Raw genomic sequence first — 20,081 nt, forward strand, 5'->3', positions numbered from 1 at the left:
AGTGACGGTTAATTTCAATGCTAGTTGAGCATTTTCTAAATTAAATGACAGATCTATGAAACCCTTCGACCAAAATTCAAAATTGAATACCAAAACGGGAAAATTGAATGATAATTGGCATGGCAAAGCCGATCTGCGCTAACTTAAATGCAAAGTAAATGAATTCGAATGACAAACTCGCGAATTTCGCCGGGAAATCCTATATTTAAAATTTCCAATCCACCAGTTCCCTCCCCCTTTCTTCCCCTAAATATTTTTGGGGTCGGGTTGATATCCGCCCCTCCATTGTTTCCTCGCTTGTCCCTCCTGAGGTCCATACCTGGATACGCCTTTGACTTGCCCATTAAACACATGACTTTGATTACCTGTGAAGTTACCGCTCCGAGCAAGAGAACCATGACAGTCTCTGTCATCTAAAGGTGGCGTTGATGCTGTTGGGGGCACTGTAGATGGCTGAGCTTCATATGGTTGCGGTTTCTCCGTCGCTGAAAATAAGGAATCGTTATTTTTAAAAAAAATGAAATGACAGGAAAGACATTGGCAAAATGAGGGCGAAGCCAAGTATTACGTTTATATTGAACACAAAACAAGAAATACTCCCCTGAATGGTTCCCCGGTAGCCATTTTATGCCCCAATGGCACTTGGATTAGAATATTTTTTTCTGTGAAGAAAGTAAGTAACATGTGATCATAACTCTTTATTTTGTTTTTTTTTCCAGAATGTTTTCTGAGTAGTGCACCCGGCACTGGAAGAAGTACTTCTCTCTAATGACCCGGTCACCCCGAACGTATAGCAGTAACGTATGCCAGCCTATATAAAGTGCAAGTTGACATAAGTTAGGGGTAGGTTTAGTATAAATTGTATACGTTAAATGCACGCTGGTATAAGCCGGCAAACGTTGTTGTACGCAGAGGCCGAAATCAATTTTTGGGCGTATGCCGACGTCCTCTTCATAGGTTAGGCATAGGTTAGGCATATGTTACACATACGCTAGACACACGTTAAATACGTTAGAGGTAGGTAACTCATACGTCGACATGCGTTGGCATGAAGGTATACCGTACAGCTAACTTATTGATATGAGTAACTTACTTCTAGCCTATATATAACCTATATCTGACGTATTTGCAACGCATATTGACGTATTCAGACGTATTCGACGTACCTTTAACATTGAACGTGTTTCTACCGTACAAGTGGCGTAGTAGTGTTTTTCAAATTGTAAGCATGTAAAGCAATGTATTGAAGTTATTTAGAAGTAAGTTCTTCTATTCATAATTAATCTTAATTTTCAAATATGAAAACAGGAAATTTACACGTGATCTTCGGCAACACATCGAGCGCGCTGCGCATAGTTTTCTCATAAGCTACTCGTACATGTACGTTGGGCATAGGTCGAGAACGCTGGACATGCGATGGCCACACGCTTTTATTCGTTGTCATACGCGGTCATAAGTTAGTGATAGGTATACGATATGTATACGTTTAATACGTTATGCATACGCCTAAATTATTCATGCTGCAGAATTTTTGATTATTTGGGGGGCATAAGCCGACGTTTTGACATTATTTCATGATTTTTCATACGCTAGCTATAAGTTTCTCTAAAACGTCATGGTGTGACCGGGCCATAATCAATATTTTATTTAAAGTAAATAGATTGCTATACATCCAGCTCTTAAATGGGTAAATCTGTTGATTTTTCAGACATATTTGATTCTGTATTTACCGAGAACGCTGCAAATGTTGTGCTGTCTTCTGTTTCTCATTCCACACCCTATGGGAATCCATGGTGCTAGGTCGCGCTCAGACGCGATAAGCGAGTCGTTGCTAAGGAGATTTCTTTGACATCGGAGTCGAAAAAATCTCGTTGACGCATCATCAAGTCTTTCGTAACATGACTGGGCATATACACCTGTGGAGAGACAGAGAGAGAGAGAAAGAAAAAAAGAGGGAAAAGGAGGAGCACCGCGGTAAGAATTGGCCAAGAACAAACTATGGTGAAAAGAGTAGAATACCGATTATTTTGTTTCTTGGCGATATGAGAGACAAAATAATGCCCACCTACTCTGTTTGAAAAAATGTTGCATCCGCTACTTGACTTTGATTTTAAACGTACACAGTGGATATTAATGACAATTATATTACCTAGAACGGTTAACATGTTTATCAATACATTGAAAACAAAAAAAAGGAGGGGGGGGGTGGGGGCTCTGAAAATAAAAAGCATAATTTTTTGCTTAACAGTGGTTAAGAGATTATTAGTACTCCAAAATCGTGCAATAATCAGTTATTCCAATGAGTGCAAGTCAGACAAAAAGCTTCAATTTTTCTATCCTAAAAGATAAATATTTAACCGTTTAAATCACTTCATCTTGAAATTGTGTTTGTATGTGATTGTTACAGATTTTGCAAAAAGGAGGTCACGTGTTACCCCCTTTGAACATGAAGTGACACATGGGTCTTTCTACTTGTTTTAAGATATTTTCGGCAATCCGTTTGGTAAATTTAGTTCAACATTTCAATTCAAAATTTTATGAATAAAGATATTCCTAATATTATAACAGCAGAGGTAAAGACCGATCGATATTAAGCAGTCAATAAAACTGAGAGAAAAATAAGAATGATAAAGACCTACCTGGTAAACCGGTTCCAATTATCACAGTAAGCACAATTGGGTAGAAGATTCTGATCTAGAAAACAGATTGAACAAGATCTTAACATTTCAATACAAGAAAATAAACCGAACCCAAAAATACATTCCCCAAGAAGCCAGTCAAAATTGTCATTATTTACTTTAAATGATGTCTTTTATTTATTTTATTTATTGAGAATATAATCTATGATCATGTATTTTACTTTCTTTCTGTATATATCCTTCCTGCATGTTGTTACTGCTCAAATTAGGGATACTTAGACAAAACTATGAATTAAAATCTAGATTTTCGGGGAGAGGCAATGTAGGGACACCGTACATAGAGTCGTGTGTTATACAAAAACTGGACAAAAAGATAAATACATGCTGAAATATTTAATAAATGAACCAGAATTTTTAAAGGTTATTTTGATGAAACAAGTTTTTTTTATCAAACATTGCATTCGATACAAAAGACGCTGATATTTAAATGGATTGATTAAAACAAGAAGACCTCCCTTTTATCTCCTTAAATATAACATTATGCCCAAAATATCGGTTATTAGAAAACTGTTCCGATGACAATATTGTGTCACAGTCAATAACTTAAACTAACCGAATTCCTAACGTCCACCCTGGACCAACAGTGATATCCAATAATCTAACCCTAACCTTTAACCTGATTGCAACCCTAACCCTAGCCCTATTTCTCGGACGCATTAAATCCCGGATTAAATGTCGCCAGGTCACTAGACGGATCGCCGGAAATTTCCGAATTGATAAAATCCGCTTATTGTGTACACAATAAAGGCTTCCTCATGAAAATACGTACACTGAAGAGACACATCCTGACTTCAAGGATTAAGAATACCGAGTGAAGCACTAATAGAATTAATCGACAAATTCTAAGAGATTGTGTCTATGTCTGGGGTTATTTATATTTTGTATTTATTAAACGTTACTTATAAAGCACTTACCACTGAAATCTCTAAGCGCTAGAGACAATAATAATAATAAATAAAGTGTGGGCGTGTGTGAATGTGTGTTTGAGACGCCAGCATAATCGTAAAATTCTTTTCTTTAAACAATATAAAATAAAAAGGTAGAATATATATGTTCACTTTAGCCTATTAGCACTTGAATGAATTGTTACATTTATTGGAAAGCCATTACATTTTATTGAGCAAAAGTCCATGGACCAATTCAAGAGACGAAGGTAATGAGACAATTTATGGAACAAGTTACGACTGTTTACATGTTCCCATAAAAATAAGAGCTCTACTCTCTTGAAACGCTCGTTTCATTTTCACCCATAAAGTACAAAACAAGGGGCGTGCGCTGGCTCCATCTAGTGCTGAATTTGTCACTGACATTAAACTTAAAGTGCGGATTCATAGAAAATCACAAATATGGCAAATAGCGTATTACTAGAAACTGGTAAGCTAACAGATGGCCATCGTGCAAATTTTAGTTCAACTACATATCGGGTGATTTATAAAAATACAAATAAAACAACCTCTATAGCATCTGGGATATGCGAGAGATTCGCCGGAAAAATAACGATGTTTTAATGCCGTCACAATATGAACCAACCCTGCCCAAGCAGACGACACCCCATAAAGAATGAACATAATTGCAATGCTTTTATTTCTCAAATTATAATGAGTTTAGTGTATATAAATGTGATGGAATTTTACATCATTCAAAAAGGGATATGACCCCCATTCTGAAATCTAAATTCTTTTGTTTGTAAATACACAGGATAGGGGGTAATGAACAATCAAAGAAACCACACTTTCAAATTAAAAAACCTCCGGAATGATAGCATGGACGTCATTTGTTCCCTCTTGAAACGCCGAACATGCCGCGGTGTATGCAGCTGAAAATACAATGGCGTCCTATTTTGTTTACAAGCGAAAGATTCCTTTTTCTTCTTTTTTCCTTGCATTTTTCATCCAAATAATACCATGCACGGGGTTTAGAGTGAGGCAATAGATTAAACATTTCGCCTGAGGGTATTGAAGTAAGAGAAATAACTGAAGAAAAGATGACAAAACAGGCAGTGAAATTGTGTGAGATGTCATGGGACATCGTCTGCTTGTGCACATCATGTTCATCATGTGACGTCATATCTCAGCAGCGACCGGAGAGCTTTTCAGGTGCTATGTCGGGGCTGTATCTAAGCGTTTTGTAATTGTTAATAATCATTACTTTGAATGTTGTCTAAGCATTGGCTTTTGATAACCTTGGCCAATCAAGAGTGTCACCTTTGCAATTGTAACATCGCCGATCACACGCGGAAACTGGTAGAAAATACTATATCACACCATTCGTTGTGTTGCGGTTCTTTTTATTTCAGGTGCAAAGTGAACAAAGCTAAAGTAAGCTAAAGCCAAAGCTAAAGCCTGGACAAATAAACAAAGTTAAAACAATTAAATAAAAATGAGGACATGTTTGAAAAACACACATAATAGCGAAAAACATAATATTCGTTAATGACTCTAAGATACGAATTCCAACAATATGACGTCAAGCCGACTCATGATAATAAATGATAAACAGGTTGTTTATATTCCATTCATTAAAACTTAATCAATATTGCATGAAAATAACAAGTTTCTAATCAATAAAGTTCTTCCATCTTTATGGATAACTTTCCCAACAAATAAATGAATACAACCATCAAGTGAACTTTGTCAAACAATCAAACATAATTCCCAATTAAAACTACATTGAATTAGTGGTTTATACATTGAATATGATAACCCACTCACCCTGGCAATCTGGCCTAGAGGACCGTTTCCTCTCGTTCCCGCTTCTTACATGTTGATTGTAATTTGTCAACACCTGAAGGAATAATAATTAATACAAATCATTGTAAATTTGACTCTAAAACACCAAACTGAAGAAGGTTCAGATTGTATCCGTTAACTGTTAACTCTTAAAACATTACTTTAAAATACAACTGTCTTGCAAAATACGATTATCCAGAGTTAACCTCAACAACACATTATAACTAAAACTCCTAAAGATTACAAGTAATGGATAACATAGTAATATACAAATCATCTTAAATTACTATTACCAAATCGTAAACTAGTGTTTAATGCACTAACGAAATCAACCTACTGATGATTAAACAAATAATATGCCACACCTTTAATGCATATTAATTCAGCACAACTTATCGTTCATAACGATACCAAGGTTATTAACTAACATCAGAATACATCTACAAAAGTACTAATTATCTCAATAATTATCCAACTTAACAAAAGAATAATCTTCTTACCTATATAATGACATGTTACACCAAAAGCTTGCAGAGTCGACCTCCCTGCCTGCCCCATGGATGGGGTGCAGTACAGGAGTGAATCTGTCAAATACCTCTGCCTTCTTTTATAACAGCTACACTCTCACAGTGATCTAGCTACCACACGTAACCTGTTCTGGGAAAGGGTCTTGTTATTGGGAGGGAGACAGGAAGTCTTTTGTTTTGGGGGTTCTTATCCGATGTTTACAATCTGGGGTTTGTTTGGCTAAGTTACTACAAGTGTTCTGGAAGGGGGGGGGGGTCGAGTTACTAACCTTTGACCAAGTGACCATACATCATTAACTCTCTCATAGCTGTGGAATGTCGTGTTTTGGCCAAATTGATAGCTTCTACTCAGAATATGTGTGAGTCATACTTCTTTGAAGTACAAAGTTTGTTAACATATAAACTTCTTACTTTCCTCCTGAGGAGATATTGATTAAAAATAGGTATATATGTTTCACTATAAAACAGTTCAATTCTGACCTGTTACACACTCCCCTGCTTAATTGCGTGTCGTCCCGACACTCATACTACAACAAAAATTATATTAAATTCCCACTATACCTTATCTCCATCGTGGCTGTTTCCCGATCCTAATACCGATGCCTAATTACCAATATGCAAATCAAAATTAACCATGTGATTAAAACTATTTTTGCATAATACAGAACATAAAAATTGAAATCATAACACGTTATTGGCCAACCCGCACCACTAATACGAACTTTCTGGTCTCATGACGAGAATCACAGAAAACATACCTAGTGCCAAAACTCATCTGTTTCAGTCATTCTAGCACTCCTTATTATGTAAAACTGGTCTCATGTCGAGGCTCCTAGCATTTACAAATTATCTAAGTACTACCCAACTGATCATAACAGTTCCAGAGTCTCTACTGCCAAACCTTAGTTATCAACACAAATCTTCATATCCCAGACATTTCAAACAAGCCAGATGACTTTCACGGTATACCCAATTATTCTACCCTGTGTCATTCTAAACACACAAAAACAATAATCATCCTTATAGTACCTAATTTACACACGCTAGCAAATACAGCAGTAAAACTGTCAACTATATTTCGTAACAACCTTGCCCTATGGATATTCCTTTCACATCTTAATAAACTCCTAATTAAGATACAAAAATTCGACATTGCAATATACAAAGAAATCTTATAACTTATGGCTAATCCTCTCCGCTACCAATGTGCCCTTTCCGGCCTCTCTACGAGGTTAACAGAAAAACAAAGATAGAGAGATAAACCCTACTGTTCCTAAAAGTCGCCCCAGTATTTCTTCCATGAATGATTCCGGTCTCATGTCGAGGTTTTCGGAATAAACACTAAATACACTATCCAGGCTAAGTCCAACAGTAATTCCAGCCAAAACCCAGTTACATTCCAGAAATCTCAGTAAAACAATACAATATCCATTACACAACACACGCACATAGTTACTCCGAACAATTGCTGACCCAAACTGAAACAACATTTCACGTTCATGGGCTCCCCTGCTTTTTCAAAAGCAGTCTCTAAACTAAAAAATATATCCACCATGCATATCAATTCAATAAATGTAATATACATGAAGTACAACCTAAACCTAACTTATCCTTAAAATACCAAAACTTTAACGAATCCCAAAACCAACTTAAAATCTCAACAATTTACAAGTTCAAATAAAGAATATTCCAACTATTCATACGTGATAAAGCTAAAGCTTCATACTTGCTCTACACCTACATGTACTGTTATCCCTCCTATCAATATTATAAAATACCGGTGTCTTTGTATGCCATCCCTTATGTATGAGGCTCCATCCAACCAGCCGAAATTAAATACGAAAGGGGGTATGGACTGTTCCAAACACAGTATTATCATGACAGTCTGAACAACATATGAATAGCATTACTCCTTAATTTCCCCTAAACAAACACAATGTAGCTCCTTACTAAACTTCACACTAGCTTAGCAACAAACATTCATACAATACACACAATCGCTACAACTTAAATCTACGTCAATATTTACACGTTTCTAGACATCTGAGTCCGATCGAGTTGTCCCACAGATGTAGAAGCTCCACAGAAAGCCAGGGCTTGCACTTGCTGAAATCCTGCCGATTACGCCATTTGTAACATCGCCGATCACACGCGGAAACTGGTAGAAAATACTATATCACACCATTCGTTGTGTTGCGGTTCTTTTTATTTCAGGTGCAAAGTGAACAAAGCTAAAGTAAGCTAAAGCCAAAGCTAAAGCCTGGACAAATAAACAAAGTTAAAACAATTAAATAAAAATGAGGACATGTTTGAAAAACACACATAATAGCGAAAAACATAATATTCGTTAATGACTCTAAGATACGAATTCCAACAATATGACGTCAAGCCGACTCATGATAATAAATGATAAACAGGTTGTTTATATTCCATTCATTAAAACTTAATCAATATTGCATGAAAATAACAAGTTTCTAATCAATAAAGTTCTTCCATCTTTATGGATAACTTTCCCAACAAATAAATGAATACAACCATCAAGTGAACTTTGTCAAACAATCAAACATAATTCCCAATTAAAACTACATTGAATTAGTGGTTTATACATTGAATATGATAACCCACTCACCCTGGCAATCTGGCCTAGAGGACCGTTTCCTCTCGTTCCCGCTTCTTACATGTTGATTGTAATTTGTCAACACCTGAAGGAATAATAATTAATACAAATCATTGTAAATTTGACTCTAAAACACCAAACTGAAGAAGGTTCAGATTGTATCCGTTAACTGTTAACTCTTAAAACATTACTTTAAAATACAACTGTCTTGCAAAATACGATTATCCAGAGTTAACCTCAACAACACATTATAACTAAAACTCCTAAAGATTACAAGTAATGGATAACATAGTAATATACAAATCATCTTAAATTACTATTACCAAATCGTAAACTAGTGTTTAATGCACTAACGAAATCAACCTACTGATGATTAAACAAATAATATGCCACACCTTTAATGCATATTAATTCAGCACAACTTATCGTTCATAACGATACCAAGGTTATTAACTAACATCAGAATACATCTACAAAAGTACTAATTATCTCAATAATTATCCAACTTAACAAAAGAATAATCTTCTTACCTATATAATGACATGTTACACCAAAAGCTTGCAGAGTCGACCTCCCTGCCTGCCCCATGGATGGGGTGCAGTACAGGAGTGAATCTGTCAAATACCTCTGCCTTCTTTTATAACAGCTACACTCTCACAGTGATCTAGCTACCACACGTAACCTGTTCTGGGAAAGGGTCTTGTTATTGGGAGGGAGACAGGAAGTCTTTTGTTTTGGGGGTTCTTATCCGATGTTTACAATCTGGGGTTTGTTTGGCTAAGTTACTACAAGTGTTCTGGAAGGGGGGGGGGGGGTCGAGTTACTAACCTTTGACCAAGTGACCATACATCATTAACTCTCTCATAGCTGTGGAATGTCGTGTTTTGGCCAAATTGATAGCTTCTACTCAGAATATGTGTGAGTCATACTTCTTTGAAGTACAAAGTTTGTTAACATATAAACTTCTTACTTTCCTCCTGAGGAGATATTGATTAAAAATAGGTATATATGTTTCACTATAAAACAGTTCAATTCTGACCTGTTACACAATAATGACATTAAAGTTAGTTTTTTAAATCAATGAATCTTCTCTTTAACTGCGTTAATGGCCTTTTCTTCTGATAAATCAAATCAAGTGTAATCGATCTTAGAATATCTGCATGAAAAATACCCACACACACACTCACACGCGCGCGCGCACACACACACACATACACACACACATACACACACACGCACACGCACACGTGCGCGCGCACACACGCACACACGCACACGCACACGCGCGCGCGCACACACGCACACACTGGGGGGTACTTGTCTGGTATATGATAAACAATTTTCCCCTTTTGAAACATGATAGCTCTTAAAGCTTACTGTAGTTTGCATACGGCAGATATGAATGGTACGTTTTGATTGTGGATACACACCCATACGCGCGATGGTTTCAATTTCACCGGATACTAAATGTCAAACTCCTACTTCGAATAGGAGTTTGGAATCAGAACATCCGAAACACACATGTGTATCACTCATACCGTCGATTACTGAAACACAATGACACTGACACACTAGAGTCTAGATTCTGGGATTTCTAAAGTGAAGAACTTATTCTAATGTCGAATTATCATGTTATAAATAGTAATTAAACAATGTCATAAAAAACATGCTCCATAATAAAGTAGTACTCTTCAGTATGTCAGTTGTATAGACTTCAGTTTGAAATGAGTTATATATTTAATAAATAAATAACTGTCAAATATTAAGGTTTTTTAACACAGAGTATTCTGTAGCTTTGATAAACCACATCATAACTAATCGAATGTGAATTATAAGGTATTATACAGTTAACAACTAAATTATCCATACCTTTATCAGATTTTGTAATATTTTAAGTTTGTATACATAAAATGATTTGTCCCGATTTATGTTTCTTGATAATGTGATAAATCAAAGCTAATTCAACCAGTCCAACTTCTTGAGATAAGAAATACACAAAAAAGAATGGCAATTTGCAAGGGGGTATGATTAATTTAGTGGTGAACTGCACATATGCATGTCCGACTCAGTGCATTCGTCGCTAGTACAGAAATGCAGCTATATCTCATTATGTGTTGTCATTTTTGGGGCCAACGTACAATGAGTTGATAACCCATGTTCAATTGTGAACTGTACATATACATGTCCGACTTAGTGCATTCGTCGCTAGTACAGAAATGCAGCTATATCTCATTATGTGTTGTCATTTTTGGGGCCAACGTACAATGAGTTGATAACCCATGATAACATTCGTGATTATGTTATCTACGGTCTATAACGGATTATATGAATAATTGTTTACATTTATGAACCTGTTGTTTATGCGTTTACATGAGGCATGAAGTTGTTTTATAAGCTGTGAGGGTGTATTTTTTATCAAAAGATATACAAATTTCAAAGTGTAACATCGACAGGGCATTTCAAAATTACTTCAAGTAGTGCCCTAAGGGAGGAGGGGCTTACGAGATAACCATTAAGTAATGATATTGTAGTAGGTCGTACACAGCAAACGGGAGAGTTAACCGTTCATACGTCACAATCTACTGACCAAATTGCCAAATTGAGATTGGATTAGGTTGAGCAATATCATATTCAAACATTCACGAAGAATTGATTGGATCATGAGTTTCATTTAATAATGCAATGACAATTAATATTGGGGCAAAGGCTATCAACCAAGTCATTAACTCAACATTTCAATCGTGCAAACTTTTCTAAATTCGAATAGAGTGAGAGAAAAGGGAAATTACGAAAGAGCGAGGGAGAAAGAGAGAAATATAAATCATGTAGGTGTCGTGGCAGTAGTCCATACACCTGACTCTTAATCTTAGTGTGGAGGGTTCGAATCCCATTCCGCCACTAATGTCCTTTGGCAAGACATTTATCCACATTTACCACTCTCCACCAAGGTGTAAATGGGTAATAATTTATATACATAATTGATGCTGAGGAGGCTTCCATGTGTAAACACAGTTACTATAATGGAGAGGGGAGGGAGAACAAGAGGACAGTCAGGTTAAAATAGGAACCTCCTAGTAAGGTGTGGGTTAAATGTGATAAACATTCTCGCTGCCGATGGATTGGCTTTTATTTGTAAAGTTGAAGATAGGACTTGGGCTATCCTAAGTCGAGGAGACGATGTAAGCCTATGGCCCTGAATTAATGGAACTCGCTACCAATCATCCAACCGCTGCATTATTTCGGGACGAGCCAAATGATTCAGTGAAATTTCAAACGCACGGTTGAGGTGTCAAAATAAAGGTAATAGCAGACGACCGAGAGCTACCTCCGTATACCATTACGTACATTCCCCCTATATGTGGCAGGCAATACACGGTAGAGAATATACAACTATGTCTTTGTCGTTCGACTGGGATTTTGACCTATCACCTATTGGCAGGCACAGCTAGCTATTATGCGTGCGTAAAGGGAAGTAAACCGTACAATGTCATTGTTCAATGAAAAAAGACATAATATTCTTCACAATAGTTCCACTAGTGTCGCACTATTACAAATACATGTACACCGTTTTATTTGTTGCGGAAACTTCGAGGACTCTCTGTTTGTTTATGGGAAGTGAGACATGAGCTGTTTGCGTTTAGCTACTGTGGATCGAGGCTTTCGTGATCGGACCTGGATGCAAGATTAGATTTGCGTAGACTCTCACAAAATCAGCTTTAATCTAGATTAGGTACGCTTCAAACGGATAAACGTTTACATACACGGATTTCTCCATTGTAGCAGGGAGGTGATAGCTCCCTATTGTAGCAAGCACATTAAACTGTGAGGTGCAAAGCAACTTTAAGATAGGATATTGACTGAGTCAAGATCTGTAGTTGGACAATGGAATTGGGACTATTTAAAGTTGAAAGATTGAGAGACGGCTTGATATGCTTTGCTGTCTTCCTTTTGGCGAAATGGCTTCTAGGTTCCAAAACTCGGAAGTCGAAGCTTCCGCTGCCTCCTTCGCCACCGGGTCTCCCGTTGATCGGCCATCTTCCGATGTTCCGCCGAGACTTCCGCAAAGTCTTTCGAGGACTCAAGGAAAAATACGGTAGTGTCTTCTCGATCCGTGTAGGACCCCAGAGGACTGTGGTGATGAGCGAAATTGATGCAGTGAAAGAAGCTTTCGTGAATCAAGCCGAGGCATTCTCAGACCGGCACATGCCCCCTTTGCTCAAACAAGGTCTCGGTTCCGCTGGTAAGGTAAACTTGGATAAGGTAGTGCAGTGATTTATCGTCAAAATATTACAGGAACATCCCAAAGACCTGTTATTAATAACAAGGAGTATTTCACTAGAAATATGTATATTTTGTAACTGTTAAGCAGATCTGCTGTAAAGAGAGGGAAAAAGAATGGTTATAATGTAATAGACCTGTTTACTCATTTCATGCATATCTTACTAACAAAACTGCCAGAGGCTTCACTGTCAGATGAATGAATGCATCCATAGTTTTGCTTGTATGTAAAGCAAGTTTATCAATTAGTTGTTAACCGCTTGTCAGGGGAATAACATGCTTGAATTAAACTATATTTTTTGTAAACAGGTCTATTTATCGTCAAAGTAATACATGAAAATCGTTAAGACCTCTTATAAATATAACAACAGTAGTTGTTACTGAGAAAATACCTGTGTAATTCAGATCCCGGTAGGCCACTGGACTTCCTTTCTTGACGTAAAGAAGCAGTTACATGCTTTGGATTGGCAACATATATAATTTAAAGAAACGATACATCCATTGCCTGAGTTAAAATAAAACCTCAACTTAAACACTTAAAACAATTGTAAAAGCTTCAAACAATAATTAACCACCCTTTTATGGGTAATATGACGGAGCACTTTGAAAGCCCGGCTAGTCTGACAAAAACAAATTCTATAAGAAACCCATTGCAGTATTGTTGTCGCTTTAGCTGTTGTCCTTGTTGTTGATATTATAATTATTATTATCATAATCATCGATCTACCCTTCGTCACCGTCACTATTTGTTTCTTACGAAATAATTTACATGTAGGCTGTAGGCCTACTTTTCATTTTGAATTCTCTAAAAATAAATAAACGTATTTGCTGCAAGAAAACAAAATGAATTCCTTAGACATTGTTCTAAATACACCTATTTCGATCTAAATCATGCATTCTTTCAGGTAGTTTTGCGTTTGATAACGGGCCTGTGTGGAAGGCCCGGCGTCGATTTGGCCTGAGTGCGATGAGGACGTTCGGTGTTGGGAAGTACAGCATGGAGCAACGGATCATAGAAGAGGCAAAAATGCTTTGTGAGACCATCGAGAATAACCAAGAAACCAGTTTTAATCCCAAAGGACTTATCACCCACTCTGTATCCAGCATCATCTGTGGCATAACTTTTGGACAAAGGTAAGGATTGCCTCCAGACGCGCCATTTGCGGTTGGTGTGTTTGTGTGGGTGGGTATGCGTTTGTGTGGATGGGGTGGGGATTTCCAATTAAACAAATTTGGTCGACAAAATTAATGCTGAATTTTTGGAGCCTTGTCGAAAAAAAATTGGATGGGCTGTTAAAGTTTTTCGTTTTCGTATCCTTACGCCCCCTCGCAGGTTTGATTTGAATGATCCAGAATTCAACGATTTGATCTCGAGAATTCACAGTGCACTGTCATCCATCTCGTTTTTCACCGTGGGACAACTTTTCCCTTTTCTCCTCTACACGCCCCTATACTCCAAATTCCGAAATCTCATCTCCTCCCTCAAAACCCTAGTGACCCGCATGGTCGATGAACACGGGAAGACCCTCGATGACCAGCATATCCGGGATATCATTGATCTCTACATCTTGGAAATTCGAGAGCAGAAAAAACGTGGAGATGAGATTGTGTTCGATGAGACCAGGGTGTGGCGTGGGATCTTTGACCTGTTTGCGGCGGGTACGGGGACCACGAGTACTACCTTGCTGTGGGGAATTCTTTTGATGGCGGCACATCCAGATGCCATGGAGCAGGTGCATAAATATATATATATGAACAGATGTTAATCGTATAGAAATTATAACCAATAAGTTAATAAGTGATGGGTTGGGATATGAGAACAGTTTTGAACAAAATCAGATCATGGGAAAATCATTCCGACTGGTTTTACTCCACCATGAGTGTGGAGTCGCATAACTTTAGATTCAGATTTAGCATAGGCCTCTCCAGCTCTTCTGTGGGGCCGGGGAGTTTAGCAAAATGGGCCCAGATACGCAAACAATTGAACAAACACTTAAATATTAGCAGGTAAATCTATTCATATGTATGCATTATATTGTTTTAAAACCATTCCGGGGATGGAGTATCATTTACGAGGAGCCTTCTAAGAAGCTGTAAAGTTATTTTAAACTGAAATTCCTGCTGATCCCTTTTAATATCAAGCGAAATTGTATTAGAATTATGATCGAAAATGTGACCTATATTATTATGAACTAATGACCTGGGGGCCAGTTCCTCGAAACTGTCAAGTCAGAAATCGCGGGCATCCCATAAGAACGCATATCAATAATTCTGTAATACGTGTTTCTATGGGATGTCCGAGAAGTTCGACTTATGACGGTTACGAGAAATGATCCCATGGAATTAAATCCTCTATGCGTCCCTATTAAAGTAATTCAAAACCACATGATAATTTGCAATTATTTAAACAATTCACAAATTTGAACGAAATCTATGTGTATGATTATGATCTATACGACGCTACTCTTGATCCACTTTGTCAGTAAAGCTGAATTTTCAGTTTCTTCAGATGCTTTATCCCTTTTATAACTATATCCTCGCCTCAACTGCTACTGCTCGTTGACTAACTAGTATTAAAACATTTCCCCTCTCTATACTCTGTAATACAATTTTTTCCTTTTGGACAATTTTGGAATATTAAAAAAACAATATGTGAAAATAAGATTTATCCTTGATTGGTAAAGTTTACATTTTCTCGTAACGTTATTAATCAATCTGAAGAGTCATAGCAATAAGCAAAGATAATAACCTTTATCAACAATAAATCATATTTTAACAGTCATAACATGAAAAGAGATAGGAAAAGATTATTCAAACCTTATTGACAAGAGTGTAGTATTATCCTTCCAATATCATCCATACGAAATTCCAGGTGCAAAACGAGATCGATTGCGTCATTGGAGATCATCGGCCACCGTCGATGTCGGACAGAGAAGCATTGCCGCTGACGATGGCCACGATCATGGAAGTCCAAAGATTCCGACCGGTGTCACCTCTTGGCTTTCCCAGATTCACCAACAAGGATGCCGAGGTCAAGGGGTACTCCATTCCTAAGGGAACAGGTCAGTGGCGCATGAGAGAGAGCGCGCGCGACGGAAGAAAAGGGATAAAGTGGATAGAAAAGAGGGTAAAAGAAACGAAAAGAAAAAAGGAGAGAGAGAGAGATTTAAAAAAATACTTTCCTGATGAAAGAGAGGCTGTCGAAAATTACAATTTCTATTGCTCGTGACGGCCATCTAAAAGGTTCTAAATTGCTGTAAAAAAACAACTTGAGCTTCTGGAGGCTACGTCGTTGTAGACTCCGGGGATTGGCTCTGGCCAAGAATCTGGACATTGGCCCTTATGGTTGGCCCCTGGACCACATCCGTAAAGATAGAAGTGGTTCAGAAGACAACCCTTTGTTCTATAAACTTGTACTCGGGAGACAGTATGTGTGAGAGAGAATTTCCAAGTTTCAACAAAATAAATCAGTAGTGGCATTGCAAATTTCAAAGGTTAGATTAAAGTTTATATCACTCAAGACGCATATCTTGGTAGCCAGGGGGGCGGTGGGGGCGGTCCCCCCCCCCCCCAAAAAAAAAAACGCCGGCCAAAAAAAAAAGAGAGCGAAGGAGAAGAAAAAAAAGTAAGAGGACGTAGGAAGAAAAAGGGAAAAGGAGTCGAGAACGGTACAACGAATCGTCTTCTTTCTCTTACAATTTAATGAAACGTAAAAGCTTCCGCGCTTCGCGTGGAAAGGGGGAAACTGAGTTCAAATTAAGGATTAAGAGTCGAGAACGGAACAAAGAATCGTCCTCTTTCTCTAATAATTTAATGAAACGTCAAAGCTTCCGCGCTTCGCGCAGGAGGAGGGAGGAGGGGATCTGAATTAATTCAGACAAGGATTAAGAGTCGAGAACGGTACTTCGAGTCGTCTTCTTTCTCTAATAATATAATGAAACTTCAAAGCTTCCGCGCTATGAGCAGGAGGGGCGGACTGAATTCAGACAAGGATTATGAGTCGAAACTCCCCCCCTCCCTGCACCCACCTGCACCCACCTGCACCCACCTGCACCCACCTGCACCCACCCCCCAGGGAGCGCGCTTCGCGCGCTCTTTAAGTGATTCGCACGCTTCGCGTGCTCACTACCGCCCCCCCTAAAATGAAATCCTGGCTACGCGCTTGTATCTTGAAGGTTCTTAATTGCTAAATCTTGAGAACGTCTCCACTCCCTGAAGCGCATTCTAGCTATGATCGCCTTCTTACGGGCTCGCACATGGTAATCTAATTACTATGACATATTAATGATTGATCATTATAATCAGGGAAAATACAGTGTTCTTTGACGGGAGGGGGGGGGGGGTATTGGACAATCATTTCCGACATTACTTTTTCTCAATTTGGATTTCGCCGATCATCACCAAGTGAGAGAAGTATTATTTCATTTTAGATACAATTTCAAACAGTGTGTCTATAGAGGGCTCCCTTGCATCCTCCCAAACAGAGTCCATTGATTAGGAGATTTTTATTTGGCCAACCCGATTTTAGTTGGTAACAATGTGGCGAATACTGCTATATTTGGTAAACATCATACGCCATATTCAGTTCAACTAAACCAAGTTGGCCAACTCGGCAGGGGCGGCGATTTCTTTTCATGTACGGGGGGGGGGGGACGAAATGCGATGGACGAGGGAGCTGTGGCGTAATTAGCAAAAAAACTTTTTTGTTTGGGGGGGGGGGGGAATCCGCATTACCCCCTACTTTAAAAAAATCTAGAAAGATATCAGCCCAAAGATGGAAATAGAGCAACCAAAAAAACCATAAAAAAAACAGGTGCTGACACCTAAAGGACAATACAACATTTTGTTAAAGACCTAAACATGGAGCCTGCCTGGAATGCTCCCCAGGGGGTGAACAAGTTGTTGACATTGTCTGCGGGCAAGTGTGAATCCGATGATCGGGGTAGTGATTTATTAAGCACTATGTAAACCTAGATAAGACTATCATAATCAATATCATAATAAATCAGCTAACAATTGTTGAATTACTCACATAATATCAGAGTTAAAGATAAACTTGAGTTCTGGTAAAAAAAAAGGGGGAAATGAATTCTCACAGAATCAAACGAAACTTACACTGAATGTTCAAGATTACAAATAAATGCCATGTGCCAATTAATTTTGGAAGAAAATGTATATTGGCTGAGTAATGAGCATAGAAAGATAAGAAAATCAGGTAGTACTAGCCCCGACACCATTTGTGTAGTCCCATATATAGCTTTCTGTGTACAGTGCTTGTTACTTTTACCAAGACTCGGCCAAATTTATTATGATTTTGATGATTCCAGAACCTTGCAGTTCACACCAATACTTACATGCTACATGATCAACTTTTTCTAATCCATTCCACACCTTTTCTTTCACAATGCACTGGCATTACCAGAACTCACCTTTATCTTTAACTTTTATCATAATACATACGTGCACATCTTATTCTGTACACCAACTAATCTTCATCCATACTATCTGTTGCTTTCCATATTTCAGCTGCTATCGTGAATATTTGGGAGCTCATGCACAGTACGAAGTATTGGGAGGAGCCTGACAAGTTCAAACCTTCACGATTTATGAGCGATGATGGAAGAAGCATTATCAAGCCGGATGCATTCATTCCATTTGGAATAGGTAGGTTATAGTAAAACATCTATTCATTGCCATAGGGTACATGAATCTACGCAAGTGCGATTACGATAACCATAACCAGGGGAGTGTTTCACAAAGAGTAAAGACTAAGATCGACTTTAAGTTGGACTTAACTAAAACAGGCTGTTTTTGCTCTCGCCATTGTGATCTTTAGATAATATTTCTTCCTTCAATAAGGAATTATAAATGAAAAAAAAGTAAATTCTGTAGATTTGTGACCATGATTTGTTCGTCTCTTGAGAGACCTTTGCCAGTAAATAGTGAGAGCAAATGGTGGAATAAACAGCCTGCTATAGTTAAGTCCTACTTAAAGTCGATCTTAGTGTTTGTGAAACGTCCCCCAGGTCCGTGAACTTGTTCGTGTCAAGGCATGTTTGTGCAATGAATGAGAGATTTCAGTATTTATCAGTTTAATTTATAATGGTTGTGTTTTGGAGTGCAGATTAGCATTGGCGGATTTCGTACTCTCTCCCGATTTTGACCCTACAGACTCTAGAAAAAAATGAACTATGACAGCAGAGTGTGCTTACTAATGTAATGCTTTGATCATTATCCTCGATTTGACGTCATTTTTGCACATATCGACAATAGAGTACAGAAGTGCTAACTTCATACTTCCTCTTCGTCCCGGTTACAGGTTCTAAACAACGGGGCCTGTCTCAGAATAAATACAATTGTATTCGTCTGTTTTATGATATTCAAGTAACTTTAACAACGTATTGATATTATTACTTTTATTTGCTCAGGGAGCCGTGTGTGCTTGGGAGAGATATTGGCCAAGATGGAAGTCTTCTTGACCTTCACTTGTCTCCTTCAAAGATTCATCTTTCGCTTGCCTGGGGATTCACCGGCAAACATAGATGCCATACCTGGTGTTGCATTGATACCGTATGATTTTCTGATTAAGGCAGAGAAAAGAGTGTAAATGTAATTTTCTTCACCAATTTCTTTCATTCCTTCATAGGCCTATATATATCTCTTATCTCCCCCCCCCCCCCCCCCCCCCCCCCTCTGTCTCTCTCTGAATATCTGGTATTTGCTCTGCATCTGACTCTTTTTCTATATCCCTCTCCTCCTTTTGCTCTTTTTTCCCTCTCCACCTCGTGTTTTGTGAATCATGTATTACCATACCTAACCTAATCAAAAAATACAATCACATGTACAGGATAGTATACCAATAATACACATCCATTACCCACACGAGGTACCTTTGGAACAGTCTAAAACGCCCGAGGCGATAGCCGAGGTTTCGGGACTGTGTTGAAGGTACCGAGTGTGGGTAATTTTTACTAATGCCCGAACAAAATGATGTGTATTATTTGTTTAATAAGATTATGTTTTATTTGTTTTATGAAATGATGTTGTATAAAATGATTTTGTTAATGACCGGTTATTACCATTGGATAATGACAGGTCATTATCCAAATTACGCGTTAGGCAAAATAAATGCCTGGTCACGTACACGCTTCCAACCAATCATTTGATTAGGATACACCTCATCATATTATAATTATCTATTTTGTAACATAGAAATAAGAAATTTATTCAG

General features: G+C 38.0%; 1 protein-coding gene and 1 long non-coding RNA gene across 2 annotated transcripts; one reads left to right on the forward strand and one right to left on the reverse strand.

The window, feature by feature from the left end:
- Positions 1-4,969: 4,969 nt before the first annotated feature.
- On the reverse strand, positions 4,970-9,615 carry LOC115919840. Its single transcript, XR_004062036.1, has 3 exons — positions 9,103-9,615; positions 8,585-8,657; positions 4,970-8,215 (listed from the first exon to the last, which is right to left on the reverse strand). It is a non-coding gene; the product is annotated as an uncharacterized LOC115919840 (long non-coding RNA).
- Positions 9,616-12,215: 2,600 nt separating this feature from the next.
- LOC577116 (cytochrome P450 2U1) lies at positions 12,216-19,476 on the forward strand. The gene is made up of 6 exons (XM_777365.5): positions 12,216-12,812; positions 13,756-13,984; positions 14,184-14,583; positions 15,723-15,912; positions 18,377-18,514; positions 19,279-19,476. Exons 1-6 carry the CDS (start codon positions 12,455-12,457, stop codon positions 19,455-19,457), a joined length of 1,494 nt encoding a protein of 497 aa, XP_782458.4. The 5' UTR covers positions 12,216-12,454; the 3' UTR covers positions 19,458-19,476.
- The last annotated feature ends 605 nt before the right edge of the window (positions 19,477-20,081 follow it).

This window comes from Strongylocentrotus purpuratus, unplaced genomic scaffold (genome assembly GCF_000002235.5).
Source record: "Strongylocentrotus purpuratus isolate Spur 01 unplaced genomic scaffold, Spur_5.0 spur5_scaffold_7, whole genome shotgun sequence".
NCBI classification, from domain to species: Eukaryota; Metazoa; Echinodermata; class Echinoidea; order Camarodonta; family Strongylocentrotidae; genus Strongylocentrotus; species Strongylocentrotus purpuratus.

Excerpts from the sequence above, each read along its gene's own strand:
- LOC577116 (XM_777365.5), top strand. The coding sequence starts at position 12,455 with ATGGAATTGGGACTATTTAAAGTTGAAAGATTGAGAGACGGCTTGATA. Across the intron at positions 15,913-18,376 it reads CTCCATTCCTAAGGGAACAG|CTGCTATCGTGAATATTTGG; the intron begins GTCAGTGGCGCA and ends TCCATATTTCAG. Across the intron at positions 18,515-19,278 it reads ATTCATTCCATTTGGAATAG|GGAGCCGTGTGTGCTTGGGA; the intron begins GTAGGTTATAGT and ends TTATTTGCTCAG.